The 26,987-nt window shown below is 38.5% G+C and overlaps 1 protein-coding gene across 1 annotated transcript; it reads right to left on the reverse strand.

Moving 5' to 3' along the window:
• Window positions 1–10,212: 10,212 nt before the first annotated feature.
• CXCL8 (C-X-C motif chemokine ligand 8) lies at window positions 10,213–13,391 on the reverse strand. The gene is made up of 4 exons (XM_008693210.2): window positions 13,258–13,391; window positions 11,955–12,090; window positions 11,585–11,668; window positions 10,213–11,134 (listed from the first exon to the last, which is right to left on the reverse strand). The coding sequence occupies exons 1-4, from the start codon at window positions 13,319–13,321 to the stop codon at window positions 11,113–11,115; spliced, it is 306 nt and encodes a 101-aa protein (XP_008691432.1). The 5' UTR covers window positions 13,322–13,391; the 3' UTR covers window positions 10,213–11,112.
• Window positions 13,392–26,987: the final 13,596 nt, after the last annotated feature.

Here is a 26,987-nt window from a genome sequence, read left to right on the forward strand (position 1 = left end):
GGGGAGGGGCAGAGGGAGAAGCAGACACCCTGCTGAGCAGGGACACTCCCCCCACCCCCCCACCCCGAGTGCAGGACTCGGATCCCAGGACACTGGGATCCTGACCTGAGCCAAAGGCAGATGCTTAACTGACAGAGCCACCCAGGTTTCCCTATTGAAAGAATTCTTAACTTGAATAAAAGTGGTAAAGAAATACAGATAGGGCAGGCTTGAATTCAGACTTAGATGCTTCTTAAGTTGGGAATCCAGTATAGCTTATCCAAATTCTTTTAATTATCCTTCACTTGTCTCTACTCAACATATAATACTTCTAGAATATCTCTGTCTTAGGCTGCCAAGTTCTTTGTTTTTAGAGCTAAATGAAAAGCTCTCAAAGTTATGTTAGAATTAAGCTGAAGGACATTCTGACTAGTCAGAGGCAGACGCAGTGTAAGGGGCTAGTACAGATAATAGTCAAGGAAGTGAGCCCAGGATCAGTACTGGAAATCCAATCTCAGTTATTAACGTCTAAAGAAAAAGTTGGGGGGTGTAGTTAGGAGGGAAAAGAAATGGTCAGAATCCTGGATTGCCAGAACAGAGTTCAAGGCAAGAAAATATTATAGGGTTCGAGAAAAAAAGTCTTTAGCTTGACTTTAATGGAATGCCAGCCAAGTCTTCCTGAGTTGTATGTCAGTCAAATGAAAGTCCTAGTAAGAGGAACTCTGTTTTCATATTTTATTCTTTATGTACAGACCTCATGTTTATTGCATTCTTTTTCCATCTCCACATGCCTCTCTTCGTATCTTCTGTTTTCATTTCTTGCGTCATCACAATTCAAATCATACAACGATCTTATTAACATTGGACGAGAGAGAGAAGAGTAGGAAGTTGAAATTGTGTGGAGAACAGATGGTGGCCAGAAGTGCACTTGAGCTCAGACAGGACTGGAGACAACTAAGTCAACTGAAGCAACAAATCCCAGTTAAGGCACTTCTATGGTTTATTATATGCCCAAAGGACACTGGAATCTCAGACCGTCAGTAGTATCCGAAGATCCATTGAAGTGGGCAGGAAATTCCAAGGGATGGCTCAGTTTGTTCTGGGAGTGAGCATATGTCCAAATGTGGTAAGATTTCTGTTAGGGGGATGGGACAAGGAGGATGAAGCATTATCTCTAGACTCAATGAGTGGAATTGCCTAGAACTAGACCAGTCTGGTTAGTCCAGTTAATGCTTGAGATTAAAGCGAGAGGAGAGGACAGAGAGAAAATTCAAAGTGATGCTTAAGTAAATGCGTCCTGTTTTTTGACCAAGGCCAGAACACAGATACAAGGAGATATTAATTCAAGGACTGATTAGGACAAATTATTGGGAAACATGGTTAGATAGAAGACCATGGGAGCTAATGACCCATTGGGTTGCCTGAACCTGCCCCTAAGGTTAGTGCTTATATTTTTATTCCTCCTGTCAGTATAAGCCTAAGAACTGGGGAAAACTGAAGTTCAGGCTTAGCCCATCTGTTGAGCCAGCTATAGGTAGCTGGGGAAAGCAGGGTGAAAAGGAGATAGTTATTAACACTTGATTTCTTTCGGCCCTTTATCTCTCTTTTGTTGCTGCCTTTCTTTTTCTTTTTCTTTTTTTTTTGAAGATTTTATTTATTTACTTGACAGAGAGAGAGACTGTAAGAGAGGGAACACAAGCAGGGGGAGTGGGAGGGGAGAAGCAGACTCCCTGCTGAGCAGGGAGTGGGATCATGACCTGAGCCTAAGGCAGAAGCTTAACGACTGAGCCACCCACGCGCGCAACTGCATTTCTTTTTAATTGGGCATAGTGAAGAATTAAGGAATATGTTGACTTTTAAATCATATTTGTTGAATGGTATTTTATTCATATTTCTCAACTCTGTCATTCCAGATGCAAAAAAAACCCCCCAAACCCCAAAACCACAGCCCTAAAACACAGTGTGTTTAATATACATGGTCCAACATTGCGTATCCAATCCTGATCTAAAGCAAGTATACATACATGGAACTGTGGACTTAATCATAGAGGAGTATCTGTAGTGCCAGATTTTACTATCAGATAAAAATTGTCTTTGAGGGCTTAGTTGTTATCAGTCAATTCTGTTACTGACGGGCATCCAAAAGAGTTTGGCTTGGCAAGTTCTGTGTTTTAAGATCATTGAAATTATTATGACTCCAGGCACACCATGTGTTTTCCAGTTCACCACAATCCCCATGACCTCCTGCTGCTGACAATTAGCTGGTATATACATTTTTCTAACCTGCTTGGTCACTGAATATGATTATCATTATATAGAAGAACCTTGATACATTTTGCGAAATATATCTAGAGGTTTGGCAAATTCTCCAAGCCCAGCATAACGCTAGCAGCAAATCTCAAGAAGGGAAAGACAAAGCTGTACAGATGGGATGAACGACAAGCTGAGCTCCATCTCTGCCCAAGGGCCACGCTCCCTACAGACCAGTTTCATAGCCCACATACCAAGTTTATTGTTATTGGCAGAAAACTACAACGTACTACATGGTATAGGTCATTTACTTATTTTGTTCCCATCTCCCTACTTATTTTTTAAAATAGACTTATTTTTAAAGAACAGTTTCTGGTTTACAGAAAAATCGAGATGACATTACAGAGGGTTTCCATATGTCCTACTCCCAGTTTCCAGGATCATTAACATCTTACACCGGGAAGGGTACCAATACGTTACATTATTGTTATGGACTAGATGTTTCGTCCTCCCCAAATTTATATGTTGCAATCCTAACCCCCCAAGTCATGGTATTAAGAGGCGAGGACTTTAGGAACAAATCAGGCCTTGAGAGTAGAGGCCTCTTGAAAGGGATCAGTGCCCTCATGAGAAAAGACATGACAGCTGGCTCAGACTCTGCTTCCTGCCATGTGAGATGACAAGCAGGACTCAGAAGACCGCAAGTGGGGAGAGGATCCTTATTAGAACCCAACCAGGCTGGCACGGCTTTCCAACCCTCAGAACTGTGAGAAATAAGGATCTGTTGTTGTTTTTAAGTCACCCAGTCTACAGTACTTTTTTGTAGCAGCCCAAATTGACCAAGACAATATGATTCGGATTTTTCACAGATTTTACCTAATGTTCTTTTTCTGTTCTAAGATTAATCCGGATACATCAATTACACTTAGTTGTCATGTCTCCTTAAACTCTTCTTAGATATAACAGTTTCTCAGAACTTCCTTGTTTACTATAACCTTGACAATGTGGAGCAGCGCTGCCCAGATATAGAATGCCTCTCTACTGGAATTTTTCTGATGTTTTCTTATGCTTAGACTGGGATCATGGGGTTTTCAGGAGGAAGACCAGAGAGGTAAAGTGCGATTTTCATTACATCATTGCATTCCATCAATTTAATTTATCACTGTTGATGTTGACATTGGTTGACATGGTGTTTTTCAGGTTTCTCTGCTGTAAAGTTACTCCTCCTTCTCCCCCGTCCATAATGGTTGTTTTTTGTCGTTTGGAATGAAGTCACAATGCACAGCCCACACCTAGGAGTATGTAGTTACATTCCATCTCCTTGAGAAACGAGTATCTGTGTAAATTATTTGGAATTCTGCACGGGAGGTTTATCTCTTCCCCATTCATTTATTTACTCAACCATTTACTTACAGCAGTATGGACTCATGAATATTTTTGTTATGTTTGTTATAATACACTGCTTTATTTATTTTATTCTCAATTTGCTCACACTTTGGCCGTTATCCCAGCTTTCAGTTGGTTCCTGTTCTTCTTTGACATGCCCTTGTCAGGTGTTTTTGGAGGGAAGCGCTTCCTTATTTTCTGATGCTAGATGCTTAAGACTTCTTGTATAGTTCTTGACCCAGTCCTATGATCAAACATTTCTCCAAAAAGCCCTGGTTCGTTTTATTGGAAAACCGTGTGTTTGTTACTACAGTGTCATCACTTCTAGGTCCTATCAGTAGATAGAGGAAGGAGATATATTTGTATTTGCTAATGTCTTTGTAAGTATTCCTATGTGTATCCATCCATATCTATACTAAGCTAAATATGAATTCATATTGATGTCTCTAATTCGTCAGTACAATAGATTATTTTAATCTCTTCCTCTTGCTTAGCGGAAAGGTGCTACTGTAACAGTGAGGACCTGACTCCCAGCAGCCACTCATTTGCTTAGTCGTTCAATTACATCATTCAGTTACATGTGTAGCCGCATCAGAGGTGTCAAGCCGTATCCCTTATACCACAGATTTTTTTCAAGAGTCAGAATTTAAAAGTTAAAACTATAGGGGGGCGCCTGGGTAGCGCAGTCGTTAAAGCGTCTGCCTTCGGCTCAGGGCGTGATCCCGGCGTTCCGGGATCTAGTCCCACATCAGGCTCCTCTGCTATGAGCCTGCTTCTTCCTCTCCCACTTCCCCTGCTTGTGTTCCCTCTCTCACTGGCTGTCTCTCTGTCACATAAATAAATAAATAAAATCTTTAAAAAAAAAAAAAAAGTTAAAACTATAAAAAACAATCTATTATATCTAAAGCAAGTACAAAAATGGGATTCATTCTATTCCTAATAAATGCCGCACAGAGCATACCATGTTTTTAAATCAGACTTCATATATCTTTGTTCACTATAAGATCCGGTCAAAATTTTAAGTAATTGGGGAAGATACGGATTGAGACATAAAGCACACAGCTTATATAAAATCTATGTCATATTACATGTTGAAGATACAATCTAAATTCTAATACCAGTTACTACTAACTTGTACCTTTGTTTTAAGATTAGAGAAAATGAAACAGAATCTCAGTAAACTGGGAGACTGGAAAGATTCCTTCGGGAAAAAATTTAGTGCTAGGAAAAGCACTTAAAGTAGAAGTCAGAGTCCATTTCATGTAGCACAGAAGCCTCATTCAAACTTTGCAGGAGGATCTCATAAATAGGAGATTTTTTTCAACATCCAGATATATTTCTAAATGGTATCAATAATAACAAGCTTTCATTTATGAAGTTTTGAATGAGCCGTTTACTAAATGTGACTGGAGTATACTAGAGAAGAATAAAGGGAAGTCGGTAGCAGGCTGACTTAAATAAATCACGATAAGGCTGCTGGAGACCAGTAGAAACCTGAGCAGAAACTCGTTGTGACTTTAGCCAAACATGTCTCCATATAGGATTCCTATAAGGGGCATGGTGAAAACCTTTGGAAGCATAAAGAAAACGTAAATGCGGGCAGAGGTATCTCCTAGCATGCTTTCCCATAAGCATTTCATTTAGGGAAACACTAAAAATATATATGTAAAGGTATTTTGAACAATAGGGGATGAACGCAGATAAATGGAAGATTCAAACAGCGAAAAGAACCACGTCATAACATGATAGAAACATGAGCTAAATCGTGCCCTATGAAATAGAATTGCTGGGTATATTAAGATGGATCTTCAGCCCAAGCACCACGACTTTTTACAAAGCTATTAGAACATTCCTCTAGACAGGTCTGAAGCAGACTTTATGTGGAAATACCTGCAAATGTTTTCCCATCTTAATTTTCCAACATACTCCTTCTTTTAAGTTTATCAGCTTACTAAATGATGTTGGAAAGTCTTGTAACAATAATATTTATCCAACTTGATTTTTATCTCTGGGAATGCAAAAAGTGTAGAAAGCCCTCTTTCTTCCCTCACTGGGAGTTGGGTTCTTTGACCCTTAAGTAATCCTTTGGAGAATTCCTGATTGCTCCATCTGTATATCTTATGGGAAACAACAGCCTGGTATTTACTGTGTTACATTGAAAATTTCCCTATCTGTTGTCTGTGATCTCTGCAAATTCAGCTGATGGTTACTAAACTTGGGGCAATTGCTGACTGCTGTGTTTGTTTTTTTTTAAGTGAGCAATGGAGAAATTATTGCTTTTTAAGCTTTCTTTTGTTATTGCAGGGTTAATACAGTCTTAAGCAATTTTTGTTTGTTACATTACTACCATAAACCAAAACCAAAACTGTTTCATCTTATCTTCTGAAGTTTTCAAACCTAGCCTGGATAGCACAATAGATATATCATAGTAAGAAAGTATTATCGCTGATTTGCCAAAATCTTGATAATAAAGGCATTTGCTTAGGTAGCTTTAACTTATGAATCCATGTCTTGGTACATTTCTAGCAAACACACAAACAGCAATTATGAAAGTTATTTGATTTTGTATGTTGTACATATGATGTATTATGTATTATAGTATTTTACAATTAATGCAGTTTTAAGGCGAACACTTTATTATTATCTCTCCATACCTTTTTATTTTGTGCGTATGTGTCTGTATATTTACCTTTGTGCTTCTACTTGGTAAAATTAGATTTGTAATTTGTATTCCACATAAATGGATTAAAGTTATGGAGTAATAGATTGCATATTAAAGTTTGTGTCTGAGTCTGTGTCTATACAAATAAAACCCATGTTTATATACATAATTTTACTAATATCACTTATGCAAAATAAAGCAAAAATATTCAGTGCAGCGAATTGGCTGGCTTTTCCTTCTCTCTCACTCTTACACTCTCATGCTCTTTCTCTTATTCTTTTACACTGTTCCTTTTTGGCTTGTTTACATGATGCCTAATCTCTAGTTTGATCTGATGCGGGGTTCGATCCCAGGACCCTGAGATCATGACCTGAGCTGAAGGCAGATTCTTAAATGACTGAGGCACCCAGGTGCCCCTTGATGGAATAATTTGCTGTCCTATAACAATGACAGCATAGATGAGAAAGTGGAGAAAAACCTTTAGCACATTTTAAAGGGGATAAAGGTGAAATTAAGAATAGATTTTTTTGATAAGTAGTCATTATTAAGATTTACCAGATTGGTGCAGATGTCTTCACCTGGATTTCAATGTTGGACACTGATCATATTAACAATGTGTACTTAACACAGTAAGAGGTTTTGTATAAAGTTGGGAGTTCTTCGATGATTCAAATTATCTACTTATTTATCAAAATCTTGAGAATAAAAGATTCTGCTTGGGTAACTTTAAGCTACGAATCTATTTCTTTTTTTTTAATTTAAGATTTTATTTATTTATTTGACAGAGAAAGAGGCAGCGAGAGAGGGAACACAGGCAGGGGAAGTGGGAGAGGGAGAAGCAGGCTTCCCTCTGAGTAGGGAGCCCTATGCGGGGCTCCTTCCCAGAACGCTGGGATCATGACCTGAGCTGAAGGCAGATGCTTAACGACTGAGCCACCCAGGTGCCCCTGAATCTATTTCTTGATGTGTTTTTAGCAAAAAAAAATCAAAAACCAAAACACAACAAAAAAACCCAAACCCAAAGTAGCAATTATGAAAATTAATCGATTTTGTTTGTTGAATGTGCTATGTATTTTACAATTAATGCAGTTTTAAGGTGAACACTTTATTATTGTCTCTAATAAAAATAATAATACAATTGGCATTAAAAATCCTCCAAGATCAGGCTTTTGAGTTGTTTTTTTATGGCTTCTCACTTCCTTTTGGGAGGAGACCCAGAAGAACAGCCTATAAGGTTCACAATTTAAAATGAGGGTAATTGGAATCTACTAGAAGTTTTCGATTCCAAATCTAAGCCCTTTAGAGGTTCCATAGTCCATTTAGCATATCTTAATCTATTAATATTTGTTCTGCTTCATGCTAAACTCCAACCACACTGAAAGTATTTCACTTCTCAATTTGTGTCATGCTCTTGCCTACAAAATACTTCTCCCCTGATATCTAGACCACCCTTCCCCACACATCTTTCTTCCCCTTGTGTGGCTAACTCCTACTCATTGTTTAGACTCTAGTTTAAATTTTCTCAGTGAAGCCTAGTCTAGTTAGGTTAAATAATTCTTTGGTATCTGCTTTTGAAAATCCTGTATCTTTCCTATGAACATTTTGTTAAAATTACTTGTCTGCTGTTTTATGGACTATGTATGAGGTCTACAAGATGAGAGACTGCAAAGGGTGGTAAGCCAAGGGAACTTGAATCTACAGAGGAGAATGTGGAAATGAAACTTGGGCAGAACTCTGAGGAAGAAGAGGTCCTCTAACAGGGTCTGAGAAGAAATGTAGGCAGGGAGAAGTCACCTCGAGAGGGAAACGTTTTTAGGAATGGTGAGTACCAGGGTTGAATTTCCAGTTGTTTTCTGCTTGTGCATTTCATAAATCTTTCATTAATGCTATTATGCTGCACACTTTTGTGGGGAAGTATACTGGGAATTAGAAGAGAGAAAGAACGGGCTTTGTGCTCCACACCACAGATAATGTCACCCCGTGGAAAGAATGGCAGCTACGGTTATCTGAGTAGTTGTAAGGAGCTAAATGACGCAGGAAAAGCAGGTTGCAATGTGAACCAATGAGCGAGAAAATGGGAGAGGACTCTTCCTCACTCAACATTACGGAGCTTTAAAAGAAAGTGGCCTTAAAATACCCCAAAGCAATAGTAAATGAGCCGGGAGGTAGAGAAGTGGGAATCAAAGTTCTAAGATCCATCTCTTTTGACAGGAAATGTAAAGTTAGGCATTGGCAAGTTGGATTTCTTGAGACTGTGGATCGTTTTTTTTTTGTCATGTGCTAAGTTTTTAGTCCTTGTCACTTCAAATGTCTCTGACCCTTTCCTCTCTCCTCTGCCTGTAAAAATCCAACGAGACATTTGTAAGACCTTATCCCCAAATCCTCCATGTCTTTTCATTACTTTTTCCTATTTACTACCGTCTTTATCTCTCTGATGGGAATTCCAGATAATTCCTTTGGTTTTAGTTCCTGGATATCCGATTTTCCTTTCAGCTGTCTCTGCACTGTTATAAAACTTCTCTATTGAGTATTTTAGTCAAACTATTGGGTTTTTTTACTTTTAAAAGTTTTGTTTGACTTATTTACAAATATGTTTGGTCTTTAATCATATTCAAACTTCCTTATCTCATATAAGTCAGTTTTACTCCTCAATGAGCTGAGAAGTGCTTTGTAAACGAGTATCCACTTCCCTCTTTCACTGAGTGCTCTGCTGTGCTAAGCTGTACAAACACCTTGGTTGGTTAATTAAAAATCTGAACTCAGCCTTATTAGCAAAATGGAATACAATGGGGAGTTGAGAAAATTTCCATCATTCTACGGAAGGCATTACTGTTTGTAACCCATCTCTGGAAAAGATTTCTGCTTTTCTTTCTTTCTTTCTTTTTCTTTCTTTCTTTCTTTCTTTCTTTCTTTCTTTCTTTCTTTCTTTCTTTCTTCTTTCTTCTTTTTTTTAAGATTTTATTTATTTATTTGACAAAGAGAGAGACAGCCAGCGAGAGAGGGAACACAAGCAGGGGGAGTGGGAGAGGAAGAAGCAGGCTCCCAGCGGAGGAGCCTGATGTGGGGCTCGATCCCATAACGCCGGGATCACACCCTGAGCCGAAGGCAGACGCTTAACTGCTGTGCCACCCAGGCGCCCCAGATTTCTGTTTTTCTACAAAGGTTTGTAATTTTCCACATAATATACAAAATGCTGAGAGAAGCATTTATGTTTATTTGTTTGTTAGATTTTATTTATTTATTTTGAGAAAGATAGAGAGAGAACAAAGGGGGAATAGAGGCCGAGAGAGAATCCCAAGCAGACTCTACGTGGAGTGTGGAATCATGCATGGGGCTTCATCTCATGATCCTGAGATCATGACCTGAGCTGAAATCAAGACTCAGACGCTTAACTGATTGAGCCACTCACATGCCCCAAGAGTTTATGTTTTTTAACTCAATATGTTATTTTTAATGTAAAAAGATATAAAAAAAACCTTTTTTTTTTTAAAGATTTTATTTATTTATTCGACAGAGATAGAGACAGCCAGCGAGAGAGGGAACACAAGCAGGGGGAGTGGGAGAGGAAGAAGCAGGCTCCTAGTGGAAGAACCTGATGTGGGGCTCGATCCCAGAACGCCGGGATCACGCCCTGAGCGAAGGCAGACGCTTAACCGCTGTGCCACCCAGGCGTCCCTAAAAAAATAACTTTTAAAACTACCAAAGAAAGACAAATGCCTGATGACTTTGACAATAAGTTTTATTTTAAATATTTTATGATTACATTTATATTTCCATACATCAAAAATAGTAGAAAAAAATCTCTTTGGGAACACATAAAAGGATTTTGAAGTCGAAAAATAAAGTCAGTGTTTAAAAACACAATAATTTAAGTAAAATTATAAGAATCCATTTGTAAATAATAAATAAGTTTTATCTAGCAAGAAATTACTTTGTTAATATTGCCTGTTGAATTTTTGCTGTTTTGAGAAACAATTCTAACCCAGGGCTCTGATGATTCACCACAGCACTGCACAACAAGGCGCCCGTGACAACTCTGGGAATATCAAAAGTAGGATTGCTAGTTCAATGAAAATTTCAGATAAATAATGATATACTAAAAAATTAGTCATTGTTTGAATTCAAAATTAATTGGGTGCCTTGTTGGTTTGTTTTTAATTTTGCTAAATCTGGCAACCTTGTTCAAAATAGTTCCCTAATATAACATCATTGAATTTTAAAATAAATATAAATTCACTACCATCATTATACTAGCTTATCAACAATGCTTCCTTTCCCGTTTTTCCAAATTTATGCACAGATATTCCTATATTTATTTCTTAAATAAATACATAAATAATAAATAAGCAAATAAGTTTCACTTGAACATTATTCAGACAAAATGAGAAAAAGTTAAAGTGCTTCCACGTGTCCTCACATCTCTGTGAGGTAAGATGGTAGCTGATACTTTTTTTCCAGTTGAGGAATAAAGAAGAAACCAAGGCAAAGTTGAACAGGGACTGGTGCATCCTGGCCAGCAGGATGGGTTGGAAAGATGTAACAACAACAAAATATATCCAGGATTTCCAGCTAAATTTGAATGTACAGTAAACAATGAATAATATTTTTAATATAAGTGTGCCTAGATATTGCATAGGACAATATTTATGAGACATTGGAAAAAAAAACTATTCATTGTTTTACTTAATATTCAAATCTGACTGGGCGTAATGTATTTTATCTGACAGCCCTACACCAGACCCACACGGAACATGAAGTGCTGAAGTAGATTTCTTTGAAGTCTCATTGGCATCTTTACTGAGGAGTCCTTGGAAACCATGGAGAATGTGTTTATTTCATGGTTTCTGTTTCTCAGCCCTGAAAATAAATGAATAAAAAAAATCTAAATTGACAGTGTTCTAATAAGGAGAAAAGTATCATCCTGAAAATATATTTACTAGGGAAGTGAATAGTCTTAGATATGCATATGTTAGAAATATCCTAATTTTCAACTATGAATAGAGAGATAAGTTATCATCCAAACCAGGACACTTCGGAGAATGAAAGGAAACCACACCAATGATACAGGGTATAGGCATAAGCCCAGGGTTCCCTGGACAAGCGGAGATGTATGGTCTTCCCAGTCATGAGTACAACTAACTCACTATTGCTACTGTTTTTTGTTTTGCTTGTTTCTTTTTTTAATTGAAGAGGTAGATCCCCAAAAGAGCAGGCTTCCAGCAGCAACAGGAAACTTGTAGGCTAAGTTTTAGACTGTATGTCTCAAGATAAATGAATAATAATAATAACTAAAAAAACACAACTTACCTCTTCAAAAATATCTGCACAATCTTCTGTACCCATGGTTCCTTGGGGTCCAGGCACACCTCTTCTCCATTGACAAGCTTTACACTGAAATGAGAAAGATATGATTAAATCAGTACTTAGTGGGTTTCCGACACCCCTGTGCCCTTCAAGTTGTGGTTCCTGAAGTACGAGCATAAAATCTGAGTCCAAGTCATTTTTAGTTATGAGGCATGGAAGGTACCATATTTAAATGTCATGGAGACAAAGAATCTTTCTTTTCTGTTCTGCCCACTACTGTAGTCCTATACCTAGAACTTTGCTGGATACCTCCACCTTCCTCAACTCTAGGTTCACTGAAGTAAAATATCCAATCACTTTTGAAAGTACTTACATGATTTCTGAGTTTTCACAATATGGACCACTCTCAATCACTCTCAGTTCTCTGATGTATTTGGGATGGAAAGGCGTAGAGTGAGTCTTTATGCACTGGCATCGAAGTTCTGAACTCATTCTTGACAGAACTGCAGCTGTGAAAAAATAATAAAAACAAGGATTAATTTCATCCCAAATACGGCTCTGCTGGCTACTCTCTCTTTAATTCCAACCCGATAATTTGGTGACTGTATGTTTGGTAAATATCATCTCTTTAGTAAACTCATTCTTGAAGCAGAAGGCTAGCCCCTAAGTTCAATGAAAAAAACAACTGTCATTAATGACAGCATTGATTGACTTCCTGGATAAAGACTTAGAGTTGTCTTTGTGAAATGTTGACATCCTTATGGAACTTTTTCTTCTAGTTGATATTGTGTAATCTTCTGTGATACCACAATGCTATTTATAGTATGTAAACTAAGACTCAATAGCAGAGAAATTGCCTTCAGAAAGAATTAATAGAAATATATAAGTTACACAAAGATGCCTCGTAACTTAGCAAAATCTTTAATGCTTAATGGAAAAGAAACAAATGTAAAAACTACATGCATGCCACAACACTTCTAACTGTATTTCTTTCATGGGAGGGATCCCAAGAAGGTTTATAATTTGTCAGGATGTCTTTAAATCAAAGAGGAAACGATAGCTCTCTGAAGCTTGTCAATAAAACAGCACGTGGAGTAAAGTTACTTGAGTTGCCTCACTCAATATTAATAAATAATATGGGTAATTATGACTCCTAATTAGATATACTGTAGGGGCGCCTGGATGGCTCAGTTGGTTAAGCATCGGACTCTTGATTTTGGCTCAGGTCACGATCTCAGGGTTGTGAGACTGAGCCCTGCATCTGGCTCCTTGCTCAGCATGGAGTCTGCTTGAGATGCTTTCTCTCTCCTTCTCCCTCTGCCTCTCCTCCACACAATCTCCCTCTCTCACTCTCTAAAAATAAATAAATGCATCTTTTAAAAAAAGATATACTCTAAATTATAGATTTATATTAATGAATTTATATGTATGCATCCTATAGAGTATGAAAAATAGGAACAGGATGTCTATATTAAACAAACTTTATACTTTTCTAAGTGTTGTAGAGATAAAACCTCAACAATTAAAGCTTCAATTTAACATTAAGTGACTACAAATATTATTTCCCTTTCTCGAATAAAAAGGATGTTTGTTATTAAAGCATTAAAGGCAATCTTGCTATCTGAGGATCACACTTAGACACCGGAAAACTCTGTAGACCAGAAAAGTCTGCTTACCTTCACACAGTGCTGAAGAGAGCAGGAAAACTGCCAAGAGAGCAACAGCCAGCTTGGAAGTCATGTTTATGCAAGGTGCCTTCGTGTTGGCTTCTTTCTGGCTCTTGTCCCAGACGCTTGTGAGCTCTGCTGTCCCAGAGGACTTCTGTTGGATGGAGAGCTTCTGTGGCTTTTTATATGATTCAGAGCAGCAGAGAACATGCACCCTCATTCTTGCATTATGTCAGAGGAAATTCCGCAATATGCAACCATCCACCTGCCCTTTGAGAGCAGACCTGAGTCATCAGACTCCTCTAATTTCTCATCAAATTTTTGGCAGGATTGAAGTTCTAATGGATCTTTAACAGAATTTAATTTATTTTATTTAAAAATGTATTTGTTTTAAAACATGTTTAAAAATCATTGTTAAATATTCAAGCTTCTTTGATACATTATTGCCAGTTGTACTTTTCTATGTACAAGTAAATTTTTTGTTGTGCTATCTGGGAGTTGTTAGAGTAAGGTCATTTATGATTACTCTTTTAGGGCACGGTCCTTTCTTTAGGAAAATTACACGTGCTGCAATGATAGAGAAGGTAATCTCGTCAAGCACTTTTATTGAAGACATAATTTTGAGAAGTCCTTTTGTGAGTATTTTGGAAAGTTTTCAGAAACTATTACTGTTTCCAAGGAGCATATTACAACTCTTCAGAAGATTTGGCTTTCTAATGTATGTTTGAAAGAATGAAAAGGCACACCTTTCAATTCCAAAAATATTTATCAAGTAACTTCTGAGTAACGTGGGGATCTAGAGATAGATAAGACTAAATACTTGTTTTCAAAGACCTTGGTCTATCAGAAGAAGAAAGTGATAGAAGGATTTACTATATAACAACAGATAAGTGGTACTGATATATTAATTCCGACAGGGGCATAAGGACAGAATATTCCATAAGCAGTGTGAGCAGGATGTTGAAGGATGAGAGGATGGAGAAAAATAGCACTTTCTACATAAGGACACGGTTCAAGGACAGGTGAATGAAGATATGTCTACGCTTCAGGAAGCGGTTCACTGGGGTTACTTGGTTGGGGTGGGATGCAGTGGTATCTAATGGAAAAGTAAGCACTGTATGCTTAGTGGATAAAAACATCTAGCTTCAAACTCTGCTTCAGCCACCTAATTTTTGTATGACTTTTAACCTTTCTGAGTTCCAGTTTCTGTATCTACAAAATGGGTTTAATAACACTCCTCCTCTCATAAAGTTAATATATGTAAACTTCCTGGCTTAACTTTTACACTGGTAAATTCTCACTTATTCCAAATGCTATGACTTATATTTCTCATTTTTGTCAAATTACTGATTTTCATACTGCAAGGATATTCAACCAACGATTATTTCCTAAAAATCTTATTTGCCTTAAAGGCATTCTTGATAAAAGATCAGTTTGGGAAATACCAGTTGAGCCAGCTTACAGCATGCGATGTAATAATATGATAAAACAGAAACATCATCAGTTCTAGTTATGGTTTGCTAAAATTAAAGCTCCAAATAAACATCTGACTGCATTAGCATTCAAGTTGCCCTTTCAGATGAAAATCTGAAAAGAGAGTCTTGAAATCTATAGAATTCCAGAACTCTTGAGGAAGTAAATCATTTCAACATTTATATAAGATTTTTTTTAAAGATGTTATTATTTATTTACTTATTTGACAGAGAGAGAGAGAGGGAACAAGCAGGGGGAGCCGGAGAGGGAGAAGCAGGCTCCCTGCTGAGCAGGAAGCCCAATGCAGGACTCCATCCCAGGACCCTGAGATCATGACCTGAGCCAAAGGCACACCTAACTGACTGAGCCACCCAGGTGCCCTGATATAAGATTTAAATTAAATGATTTGACAAAAAATGATTGAAAATTAGAGCAAGAGTAATAATGTTGCAGAATTTGAGCATTTGTGGTTTGGGGAGAAAACTTGCCTTGCTGGGAGATTTTTGTGGTGAACTCAGCTTAACTTCTTAACTATCACTTCAATTTACTTGTCGGTGACAGTGTGTGTGTGTGTATGTGTGTATTAGTTAATCCTCACAGCAATACCATAAGTAAAAATGCCCTCATTTTAAAGATGAGGAAACTTAACAATGTCTCCAAGTTCATATATCTAGGTAGCAGTGTTGATGGTCAAAAGCTTACTTGTTTTAGCCCTGGTCTAAAAGCACATTCACAAAGGGGAGTTGAAAGAACTTTTCTTGAGGACACTAAGATACAAAGCCATCTTTTTATGACTCAATGAAATTTCTCTCTCCTTTGGTCCTCAGAGATTAGTCTGGATTTTTTTTGTTGTTGTTGTTGTTGTTTTCAGATAGAAGACACTAAGAGAAGGACTAAAACTCTGTCCACATCTGGGCAAGTACACAATTTATAAATAATTCGGTTGATTCAACACCTTTCTTTTTCTTTTTAAAGATTTTATTTATTTATTTGACAGAGATAGAGACAGCCAGCGAGAGAGGGAACACAAGCAGGGGGAGTGGGAGAGGAAGAAACAGGTTCACCAGAGGAGCCTAACGTGGGGCTCGATCCCACAACGCCAGGATCACGCCCCGAGCCTAAGGCAGACGCCTTAACCGCTGTGCCACCCAGGCGCCCCGTTTCAACACCTTTCTTATTTCCCAGGAAGCTGGCTAAAGCAGTAAGCTTATCCACACAAGTGTGTGTGGAGGGAAACGTCGTGTCTGAGCGTTTTCCAAAGAGGTTATTCAGTTTCTTAGTACAGGTATACATCGTTTCATTGTGCTTTGCTTTATTGCTCTTTGCGGATATTGTGTTTTTTACAAATAGGTTTGCGGCAACCCTTTGATGAGCAAGTCTATAGCTGCCTTTTGTCTAACAGCATTTGCTCACTTCGCATTTCTGTGTCGCATTTTGGTAATTCTCACAATATTTCAAATGTTTTCATTGTTATTATATTTACTATGGTGATTTGTGATCAATCATCTTTGATGTCATTATTCCAACAGTTTTGGAATGTCACAAACTACACTCATAGAAGATGACAAACTTAATCAGTAAATGTATGTATTCTGACTGCTAAACCCACCAGCTGTTCCCCACCTATCTCTCTCTTCTCAGGCCTCTCTATTCTCTGAGACACAACAATACTGAAATTAGACCAATTAATAATAATACAGTGGCCTCTAAATAGTCAAGGGAAAGGAAGATTGTATGCCTCTCACTTTAAATCAGAAGCTAGAAATGATTAAGATTAGTGAGGAAGACATGTCAAAAGCCAAGATAGGCCTAAAGCTAAGCCTCTTATGCTAACAGTTAGCCAAGTTGTAAATGCAAAGTAAAAGTTCTTGAAGATACTTTGAAGTGCTACTCCAGTGAACACATGAATGATAAGAAGCAAAACTGGCTTATTGCTAATATGGAGAGAGTTTGAGTGGTCTGGATAGAAGATCAAACCAGTTACAACATTCCCTTAAGCCAAAGTGTAATTCAGAGCAAGGCCCTAACTCCCTTCAATTCTGTGAAGGCTGAGAGAAGTGAGTAAGCTGCAGAAGAAAAGTTTGAAGCCAACAGTGATTGGTTCATGAAGTTGGAGGAAAGAAGTCATCTTCACAACATCCAAGTGCAAGGTGAAGCAGCAAGTGCTGATGAGGGAGCTGCAGTGAGTGATCCAGAAGATCTAGCTAAGATAATTCATCAAGGTGGCTACACTAAATAACAGATTTTTCGTGCAGGCAATCTAGCCTTCTATTGCAAGAGATGCCATTTAGGGCTTTCATAGCTAGAGAGGAGAAGTCAATGCCTGGCTTCAAAGCTTAAAAGGCAGGCTGACTCTCTTGTTAGGGGCTAAAACAGGTGATGACCTTAGGTTGAAGACAATGCTTATTTACCATCTCAAAAGGCCTAGGGTTTTTAAGAATTATGCTAACTCTACTCTGTCTGTGGTCTCTGAATGGAACAATGAAGCCTGGATGACAGCACATCTGTTTACAACATGCTTTACTGAATGTCTCAAGCCCACTATCTAATGTTAAGGAAAAAAAAAAAAAGATTCCTTTCAAAATATTACTGCTTATTGACAATAAACCTGGTCCCCCGAAAGCTCTGATGGAGATATATAAAGAGATTAATGTTGCTTGCATGCCTGCTTAGCATAACACAGCATCCATTCTGTAGCCCATAGATCAAGGATTAATTTCAAGTTTCAAGGCATATTATTCAAGAAATACATTTCATAAGGCTATAGCTGTCATAGATAGTGATTCCTCTGATGGATCTGGGCAAAGTAAATTGAAAACCTTCTGGAAAAATTGATCATTTTAGATGCCATTAAGAACATTCATGATTAATGGGAAGAGGTCAAAATATCAATATTCATAGGAGTTCGGAAGAAGTTGAAACTAACCCTTATGGATGACTTTGAGGAGTTAAGACTTTAGTGGAGGCAGTAACTTCAGATGTGGTGGAAATGGCAAGAGAATGAAAATTAGAAGTGAAGTCTGAAGGTGTGATTGAATTGCTACAATTTCTTTGATAAAACTTGAATGGATGAGGAGTTGGTTCTTATGGAAGAGCAAAGAAAGTGGTTTCTTGAGGTGGAAACCACTCCTGGTGAAGATGCTGTGGTGATTGTTGAAATAACAACAAATGATTTAGAATGTTACATTAACATAGTTGATAACAACATCAGGGTTTGAGAAGAATGATTCCAGTTCTAAAAGAAGTTCTACTGTGGGTAAAATGCTATCAAACAGCATTGCATGTTACAGAGAAAATGTTCATAAAAGAATCAATGTGGCAAACTTCATTGCTGTCTTATTTAAAGAGACTGCTACAAACACCTCAATCTTCAGCAACCACCACCCTGACCCGCCAGCAGATCAACATCGAGGCAAGACCCTCCATCAGCAAAAAGATTATAACTCACTGAAAGTTCAGGTAATGGTTAGGATTTTTTTTAGCAATAAAGTATTTTTTAATTAAGATATGTACATTGTTCTTTGACATAATGCTATTGCACACTTAATAGACTACAGTATAGTGCAAACATAACTTTTATAGGCACTGGAAAACCAAAAAATTTATTTGACTTGCATTATTGTGGTCATCTGGAACCAAACTCACGATATCATTGAGGTATGCCTGTAATCACATTTCTTTCTTTTCCTTCCTCCGACCAACCTAAGACTTGAGAACTAAATAGCATGTGAGTTACATTACTTTTTTGTAGAAACATAAATGTTTATATATGGTACAGTTCCTATTGTTTTTAACTCTACTATTTCAGGAATGTGATTGTTCATTTATTCATTTAATATATATTGATTATTTGCTAATGCTAAGCATTATAGTGAGAGATGTGAATACTATGTAAATAAGATGTAGTCTCTGACTTTAAGGAGTTTCCAGTTTAGTGTAGGGTATGGGTAATCAGTTATACAAGCAAGTACGATACAGTGATGGGGAGCAAGTACACAGGACCTCTGATGCAGTTTTGATGAATGGAAGTTTTCTGAAGCAATTACTTTAAAACTGTGACCTAATATTGGCTATGAGAAGACCAGTGGGGTGGGGAAAAGTAGTGACTGTGTCGCTAGTGGAGGGGAAAGCAAGTGTGAGATGTAACACAATATGGCCATTGGGTTTCAGAAATTGTAGAGCACCGTATGGAAAACAGTGTGGAGTGAGGAGTGGAAAAACTTGGGACCGGATATATCAGCAAGACCTGCATCTTAAAGAAAATTCCCAGTCTCTGCTTCAGTAATGTTGGTTTGCTCAGTGACAACATAGTCTCACATAGACAGACTCTGACATAACTAAACCAGTCCATTATGATTAGGACCTGATCATACTAGTGACGCCAATAAGATGCTCAGAGTTCTAAGGATTTGCAGACACTCTTCTACTTTTCCCTCACAGCTGCCTTTGTATTTTTGCTAAATCCTTCTTAGAGAAGGACCTCATTTCCCTCTATACCATCTCCTCACCTCCTTCCTTCCAGCGGCTTGGGGTGTCATCTGCATCCTGACATCATCTTTAGAGGTTGAACTAATGCATTCTATTTAACCTAGATGCTCACTTTTTTTTAAATGGAGGATTTATTTATAAAGCAAAATGACCTCTTTGCAAATGTGGTTCATCTCTCACAACGTAACCTTGATGCGCTATGTCCTGGGACTCCTCTCTCCGTCAAAAGGGTGAACAAAGACAAAGTGACTAGAGGCAGAATAATTCTGGTCTTGTTTCACCTCTGTAAAGGAATCCTTTTGAGGCATTGCATAGTAAGTAGGACTACATGGGGTTAAGTAGGGGGAAAAGAGCTAATTAGCATGTTTGAGAAAATGCCACTTTAAAATAGAGCAGAGAGGAAATTTTAAGTGAATAGCAAAGCTGCACACAGATACGAATGTTTTGTTCCCCTTTAGGGATGAACACAGTGCTCATGGACCCGTCAAACATCGAGCTGTTTATTTAAGTTCCAACCAGCTCCTGAGACTTGAGAAGTACTTAACAAACAGAGAAGAGCATCTAGAGATCTTCACCATAGCCATGGGACCAAGTCTATCATCCAAGAAAGAGAAGAGCTCAAAAAACAACCAAGATAAAGATGGGTATTTACTTTTCTGCATTTATACATAACTTCTTTCATCAAACTCCCCATAGGAAAGGTGAGTATCTTTTTGGTATGTTAAATCATCTAAGTCCTCCTCCCTCTACTGCAAATAGGTATTTTAGAACTAGGGCTATTTTTAACCACCCCCGAAAGCTGTATGTACATAATAAAGCAGAATGTGGTGGGAAAACATGGGCTTTGAAGTGATATGAATTTGGGTTTGAATCTTGTCCCATGCTTATTAACCAAGAGACCTCGAGCAACCTAATTATATGCTGTGTTGCAATCACTGCTAATAATGTCTGAGCTACTTTCCAAATTGCGGTAGTAAAGTCTTAACTGACACCTGAAATTTTTCTCTCTTTGAGGAAATTAGTTTCAGCTCAGCAGTCCTCAAGGTTGAGAGAACCATGGACAAATGCTCAACATGTATCAGGGAATTGACTTACAATGCTATTAATGCTAAATCATAAATATAAAATATCTACCTCCCGAAATTAGTCAGTGAAACTCAGAGTTAGCTGAAAGATGTAAAACAAGTTCTTACTTTTTATGGATAACAAATATGTGTATTTATTTTGCTATCTCCTCTAGTGCTTTAAGGACATTTCAGTTCCATTTCCAAGTTCAAATATCTCCAGTTTATGATTTGTAAAAATGCTAAGTAAAGTTGGTTCATGCTGCTAAAGTGTTCTACCTTTTACCTGGAAAAGGCATTCTCCAGTCTTGACAAGCTGGAGGATCAAACAGCTGAACGCACTGGTTTTGAGTGATGTCAAGTCATATCACTTAATTTTTAATGTATGCATAGGTGTTGCACTAAGACGAACCTACCTTTGAGCCTAGTTCCACCACTTACCAGCCAAACAACGATGAGGAGTTTTTTAACCTCTGAGTGTCAGTTTCCTCACCTGTAAAATGAGAATAACGCCAGTTCCATAGGATCACAGGGAGAGTTAAATGAGGAAATACATAAATAATGCTAAGAGCGTACCTGGCACCTAGGAGATACTCAATAAATGTCAGTTTTCTTCTCCTCTAATCTGTTACATAAGTCACACTTTGCCTGGAGTGGAAGAACCACATTACTTCCTAAAAGATTACCAATCAAGGGGAACCTGGGTGGCTCAGTCTGCCTTCAGCTCAGGTCATGAACCCAGGGTCCTGGGATGGAGCCCCACGTTGGGCTCTCTGCTTAGTGGGGAGCCTGCTTCTCCCTCTCACTCTGACTGCCTCTCTACCTGTTTCTGTTCACTCTCTCTCTGTCAAATAAATAAATAGAATCTTAAAAAAAAAGTTTACCAATCAAAAAGTAAAGATGTATTAACACAACAAATTTCTTCAAGCTTACATCTGGCTGCTTTTCCCCCCTTCTATTTGTAGAACTTTTCTTTTTATACCTAATAATTCAATTTACGTTTGTGTGTTTTTAAAAAGTACTGTTGATACATACAAAGAACTGAGAAAAATTGCCAATTCTATCTCCCAAATCCATGGAGATTTTGAGACAATGTTTTTTTTTTTTAAGATTTTATTTATTTATTCGACAGAGATAGAGACAGCCAGCTAGAGAGGGAACACAAGCAGGGGGAGTGGGAGAGGAAGAAGCAGGCTCACAGCAGAGGAGCCCGATGTGGGGCTTGATCCCATAACGCCAGGATCACGCCCTGAGCCGAAGGCAGACGCTCAACCGCTGTGCCACCCAGGCGCCCCTTGAGATGATGTTTAAAGGATGGGATTGCAGGAAGAGACTGGTTGTGGAAGTAGGCATTTAGTATGGCCTTGGGGTGTCTGTCTTCAATATTAAAAAAAATATCAAAGGTAAATATTTACTTGTAGTCATTTCTTTGTTAAATCTATAAAACAAAGTTAATTATGCACCTCTTTTCTTTGTTAGATTTATACTAAAACCATTCAGAGATTGTTCACTCCAATGTTTACAATAAAATACACCTTTGAAATAACAACAATTATGTATTATTTGTCACCAGGGTTTCTTTCGTGCGAAGTAAAGATCATAGGAAATGAACTCACTTGACAGAAAGGGAAGTTGCTATATTAGAAATGACGGGACTTATGTGTGTGTTTATGTCCTGAGGTAAACAAGAGTCACAGAAGCAGTTGAGTCAAGTAACAGAAGAAAAAAAAATTATGAAAATGTTGAAGCAAGGTGGTATGATTTCGTAAGAATGGTTTTCTTCTTTTCTCAAAAGTTCTTTTGTTATTTTTATTTTTGCTTGTTCTAGACATGTGAGACTTTAAAAAGCTGTGTGGAGATGAAACTCAGCAAATGTTTAAAGTAGCTTAAGTGGCAAACAAGTCTTAGGTTGTAAGTCTTTTATTTTGTTCCTTACAACTCTCCTTCTTAAAACTCCGGTTGTTTTAAAGTGTTTGATTTCATTATAGGAGCTTCACCTTAACGCCTTCTCCCAACTTTGGCATTAGGGGTTGCTGAAATATTTAAGACACCATTTGTCCACAGTACAAACTCCATGTTGGTAGATTCTGTTCAAATGAGGAGGAGCCCTCAACCCATTTGTGTAATTGTTTGTTGCTATGTCTCAGTCACTTGACTGGAAATTCCACAAGGTCAGAGGCCATGTTTGCACTTATTTGCACTGCGTGTCAGCTCCTGGCTCAGTGCCTGCAATTAACAGGTGCTCTAGAAGCATTTCTTGGATGAAAGTACAAATGCCCCACTTCTCAGAACCTCCCCCAACGAGAGCAATCTCAACAAAAGGACCCAAAAATGTGTATCTTTGTCTGTTGTTTTATCTACACGAACCCAGAAGAATCTAGTATGGAAATTACAGTTTTAGTTCACGCTGTCATTTAGTGGTGGATAGATAAAACAGTAACCAGCTCAGCCAGGCGGCAATTTCCTCCTTGGGCGAATTAGCTGTCCAAATTCTTTGAGTATGCTTCCGGACTGGGGTGAGACGCAGGATAAGAGATGGAGAGCAGCAAACAGGGAATTCCAGTGACGGAGGGGACTTCTCCACTGAGGGAGAAGCCTCTGCTGCTTCCTTCTTCCCATCTCCTGTCTTTCACAGACTGGAGAGTCCGGAAGACCACACTCAGTATTTCCAGAGATCAGTGAGTGAACATGAATGGTGTCTCACATTTAGTCTAATAAACCTTAAATGTGCTAAGACTAAACAGATGAGCTTTCTTTTTAGGTATTACCTCAGGGGTTCTTAACTTTTTTTTTTAACCATTTAATCCTTTGAAAATATAATGAAAGTTATATGCCCTTTGCTTACCTAAACCAAATGTACCAAGTAGTGCATTAAGTTTCAGGAAGTTCCCTGACCGTGAAAAACTCTTAAGGAGTAAGATCAGTGAAGAGTAAATTGGAAATACAACTCTTGAGAATAGTGAGCGAATCTCAAGTTTAGTATTTTTAAATCACCTCAAAGGAAAGATAAATGATATTTTCTGACTGCTGCTTGCTGTCCCTAGATATGTCCAAGACAGAGACTTCTGAACAAAAATTCCTGAAGTCCTCAAAAGAGAAGGTAGAGATGGGTAAGGACAAGAATGAGGAGGAGGGAGAAAATCCTCATATATATGTGAATTCAAGACATGAATGACCTTTGCTTTTCTTGCTGTCCACAGGAGTAAAATCCAAATCCAACCAAAAAAAGGTGAAAACTGAGTAGTACTTTCAAATGATGCAACTTCCTTAGCCAATCTGCTAAAATATAATGCCAGTGGCAAAAGGTGGCTAAGATAGGGGGGAAAAATTTTAGTCCTTTCATAATTTCCTTCAGCTTGCCAGAAGATATGTATTCAAGGGAAAAAAAGTGATTTTTAACATAAAAAGAAAACAAAATTGGAAAATAATTCAGATTTTGTATAGGCTTAGAGACGTGGCCAGTCTCTCAGAATTCTCCAAAGGGATGCAGAAGAAGGATGTAGAACTTCTTTCATCAGCTCTACCTAATATGGTGCCCTATGTTATATGATTTCCACATGTAAGCCCCTTTCATTTCCAAGTAGTGTATTTTCCCATGTAGGAAAACTTACTATTTGCCACATCTAGAGTGTTCTTTTTCTTCACTGTGTCACCTGACCCATCAAAATTAAATCCTTCCGTGTGGTCCCTAAAATAGAAAGGAGGAAATCACCACCCACAAAATCTAGTCAAGTTTTGAAACTTAGGAAAAGCTGTCCACTCTAAACCCGTTGGATGAACTTTTCATGCACTTCCCTTTCCCCAATGGTGGGGTGGCCCTGGAAAACACCACCAGTACCATCTCCTAAAAGTTGGAGAAAAAAGCAAAATGGCCAGGAAGGAGGAAAAATAACACACCCAGCCAGGGATAGCAACCACAGAGGAAAGACCCAAAGAGAAATGAAGCAGGTATTGGGAAGCCAAGTTGAATAAGAAAAATTAAAATGGTACATTTCTTTTCTGGATTTATGGACTTAGACTTCAGCAGTGAGTGCAGAGTCCTAACTCAAGAAATAATTGCACTAACAGGATCCTGTTGCTAGTGCATCATAGGTTTTATTTGTTATAACACTCATAATAGCTTATATTTTGGTCTCATTTATTCCCATTTAACCAATGAGGAAACAGACTAGAGGTTAAGGAAGTTGCAGAGGGTCACCAGGGAAGGAGCAGACAGAGTTAGGATTTGAACCTAAACAAGAGACTCTGTTTTGCCTCAGAAAGTTTCTCTCATGTGTCTGTAAGTCTCACAGACTTGGTTTTGAGCACACTTCCCGTCTTTCTCCCATCCTCTGCAGCCTGAGTGTGCTTAGAAGGTTAGAAAAGATGGTCTCGATTCAGTGCAGGGAGAGGGACAACATAATCTAGAAGGACTGGTCCCTCTTTCTGTCAAGACCTCAGGTTTTTCATTTGTAAAATGAGGGAATTTGCCTACACAGTCCCTTCTGTCTGATGTATTAATCTAAGAAGCATAGTATATATGGAATAGATGGAGAACTTCCTCTGGAAAACTTGACCACTTATGTCAGGAGAAGATACTTGGCCAAACCTCAGCTTCAGCAAAATTTTAATTAATACTGCTTTTAATGTAGCTAACAAACAAGTATCATTTTCAAGGTTCTCATCATCATCTGAGAGGAGAAGAGCATTAACATGAATGAGTTTCATGAAGAAAGAACCCAGAATGGGAGGTCATGAGGATGGTGTGAGTTACCATCAGATTCTTGTCCATCCCCCATTCCCACCCCAGAATGAGAGGAAATGCTTCCTGTGTGTGATCTTCTTTTTCCTGACACCATTTCTTCTTACTTGGTTTCCTCATGACTTTTAGGTAGGTTACAACTGTTGACCATTTATTGTGAAACCAGTAATGTGGTTGGGGTTGGAAAAATTCATTCAGAGAAAGCAAACAAGGAAGCCTACATGATTTGCTGGAAAGCAAACACATCAAATTTTATGAGTATCACTTGAAAATATATGTCAAAGAGGCTTCACTTTTCCATTATTTTTCTAGTCCACAAGTATTTACAGAGCACCTTCTATATTTCAAGTGCATTTCTAGTTGCTTGGGAAATGTTAGTGATTAACAAATCAGAATGGCTACCCTTGGGGAATGTCTCAGGTGGATAAATGTTACGGGGTGGGGGGACAGTAGAGCAGGGCAAGGGGGTCAGGGTGTCAGGTGGGTGAGAGTGTGAGAAAGATTACAGCACTGGGGAGTTGCGGAAGCCTCCTTGAGTGGTTGAGATTGAGCCAAGAACTGAAGGCTATAGTAACTGGCTAAGTGACTATGTGGGTAAGTATTCTAGGCAAAGGGACAGCTAGAGGTAACAGAGCTGGGGGTATGGCTGTGCATGTGAGGGGAAGTGAGAGAGCTGGTGTGGCTGGAGCAGAGAGGGCAAGAATGAGTAGGACGGGAGGACAGACAGCAAGGGTCCAGATCAGTTAGACTTTGTAGGTCATTATAGGGATTTCAGCTTTCACAGAGTGGAGAGTCATTGCAGCGTCTGAAGCAAATCGGTGACATGACGACACTCCAGCTGCTAGGGGGAGAGAGAGTTCGTACTGGGGGCGAAGGCAAATCGGGGTGACCACTTACAGATTATTGTGGAATACAAGAGAGAGATGATAGTTTACACCACACCAGGGTGGTAACAGCAGAGGTGGTAACTAGTGGTCAGATTCTGGCTATTTTTAAGATAGCACGAAACCCTGAAAGATTGGGTAGGAGATGTGAGAAAAAGACTGATGGGTGATGAAAACTTGAAGTGTAAACAATTGGAAGGATGGAGTCTCTGTGAACTTAGACACTTGGGAAAGTATTTAAACTACTGTTGCAGAATTATTGAGGTATGGGGCAGTTATTGTCTAATACAGCTCTTCCAGCTGCGTCCTGAAAGGAGGTCCTAATTACACTCTGTAATTGCATGAGGCCGTGGCCGTGGCTGGTGGTGCAAGACCAAGACAGGAAGGGAGGTGAGGAAGTGAGAGGTAGGTTTGTGTTCCAATCACTGTGCTAGGGTTTTTAAAATATAAACATGTATATGTGTAAGGTGTAAAACATGATGATTTGATATACACATAGATAGTGAAATGATTACTACAGTCAAGCTCATTATCTCCTGCCATTTTTTTTTTTTTTGGTAATGAAATTACCTAAAATCTACTCTCTTAGCAAATTTCAGTATTCAAAACAATATTATAAACTATAGTCACCATGGTGGCCATCAGATCTCTAGACCTATTCATCCTACATATCTGCAACTTTGTACCGTTTGACCAACACCTTCCTACCTCCCCACCACCTCTTCACTACCATTCTGCTCTGCTTTCATGTGTTCAACTTTTTAAGATTCCATGTATAAGTGAGATTAAGAAGTTGTTTTTCTTTCTGTGTCCGGCTTATTTCACTTAGAATAATACCCCCCAGGTTTATCCATGTTGTTGCAAATAGCAAGGTATGCTTCTTCTTCTTCTTTTTTTTAGATTTTATTTATTTATTTGAGAGAGAGAGCGAGCCTGGGAGAGAGAGAGCATGACCGGGGGGGCATAGGGAGAGGGAGAAACAGACTCCCTGCTGAGTAGGGAGCCCGACACAGGTCTCCATCAAAGGACCATGGCATCATGACCTGAGCCAAAGGCAAATGCTTAACAGACTGAGCCACCCAGGTGCCC

The sequence above is a fragment of the Ursus maritimus genome, unplaced genomic scaffold (assembly GCF_017311325.1).
Source record: "Ursus maritimus isolate PB19 unplaced genomic scaffold, ASM1731132v1 scaffold_8, whole genome shotgun sequence".
NCBI classification, from domain to species: domain Eukaryota; kingdom Metazoa; phylum Chordata; class Mammalia; order Carnivora; family Ursidae; genus Ursus; species Ursus maritimus.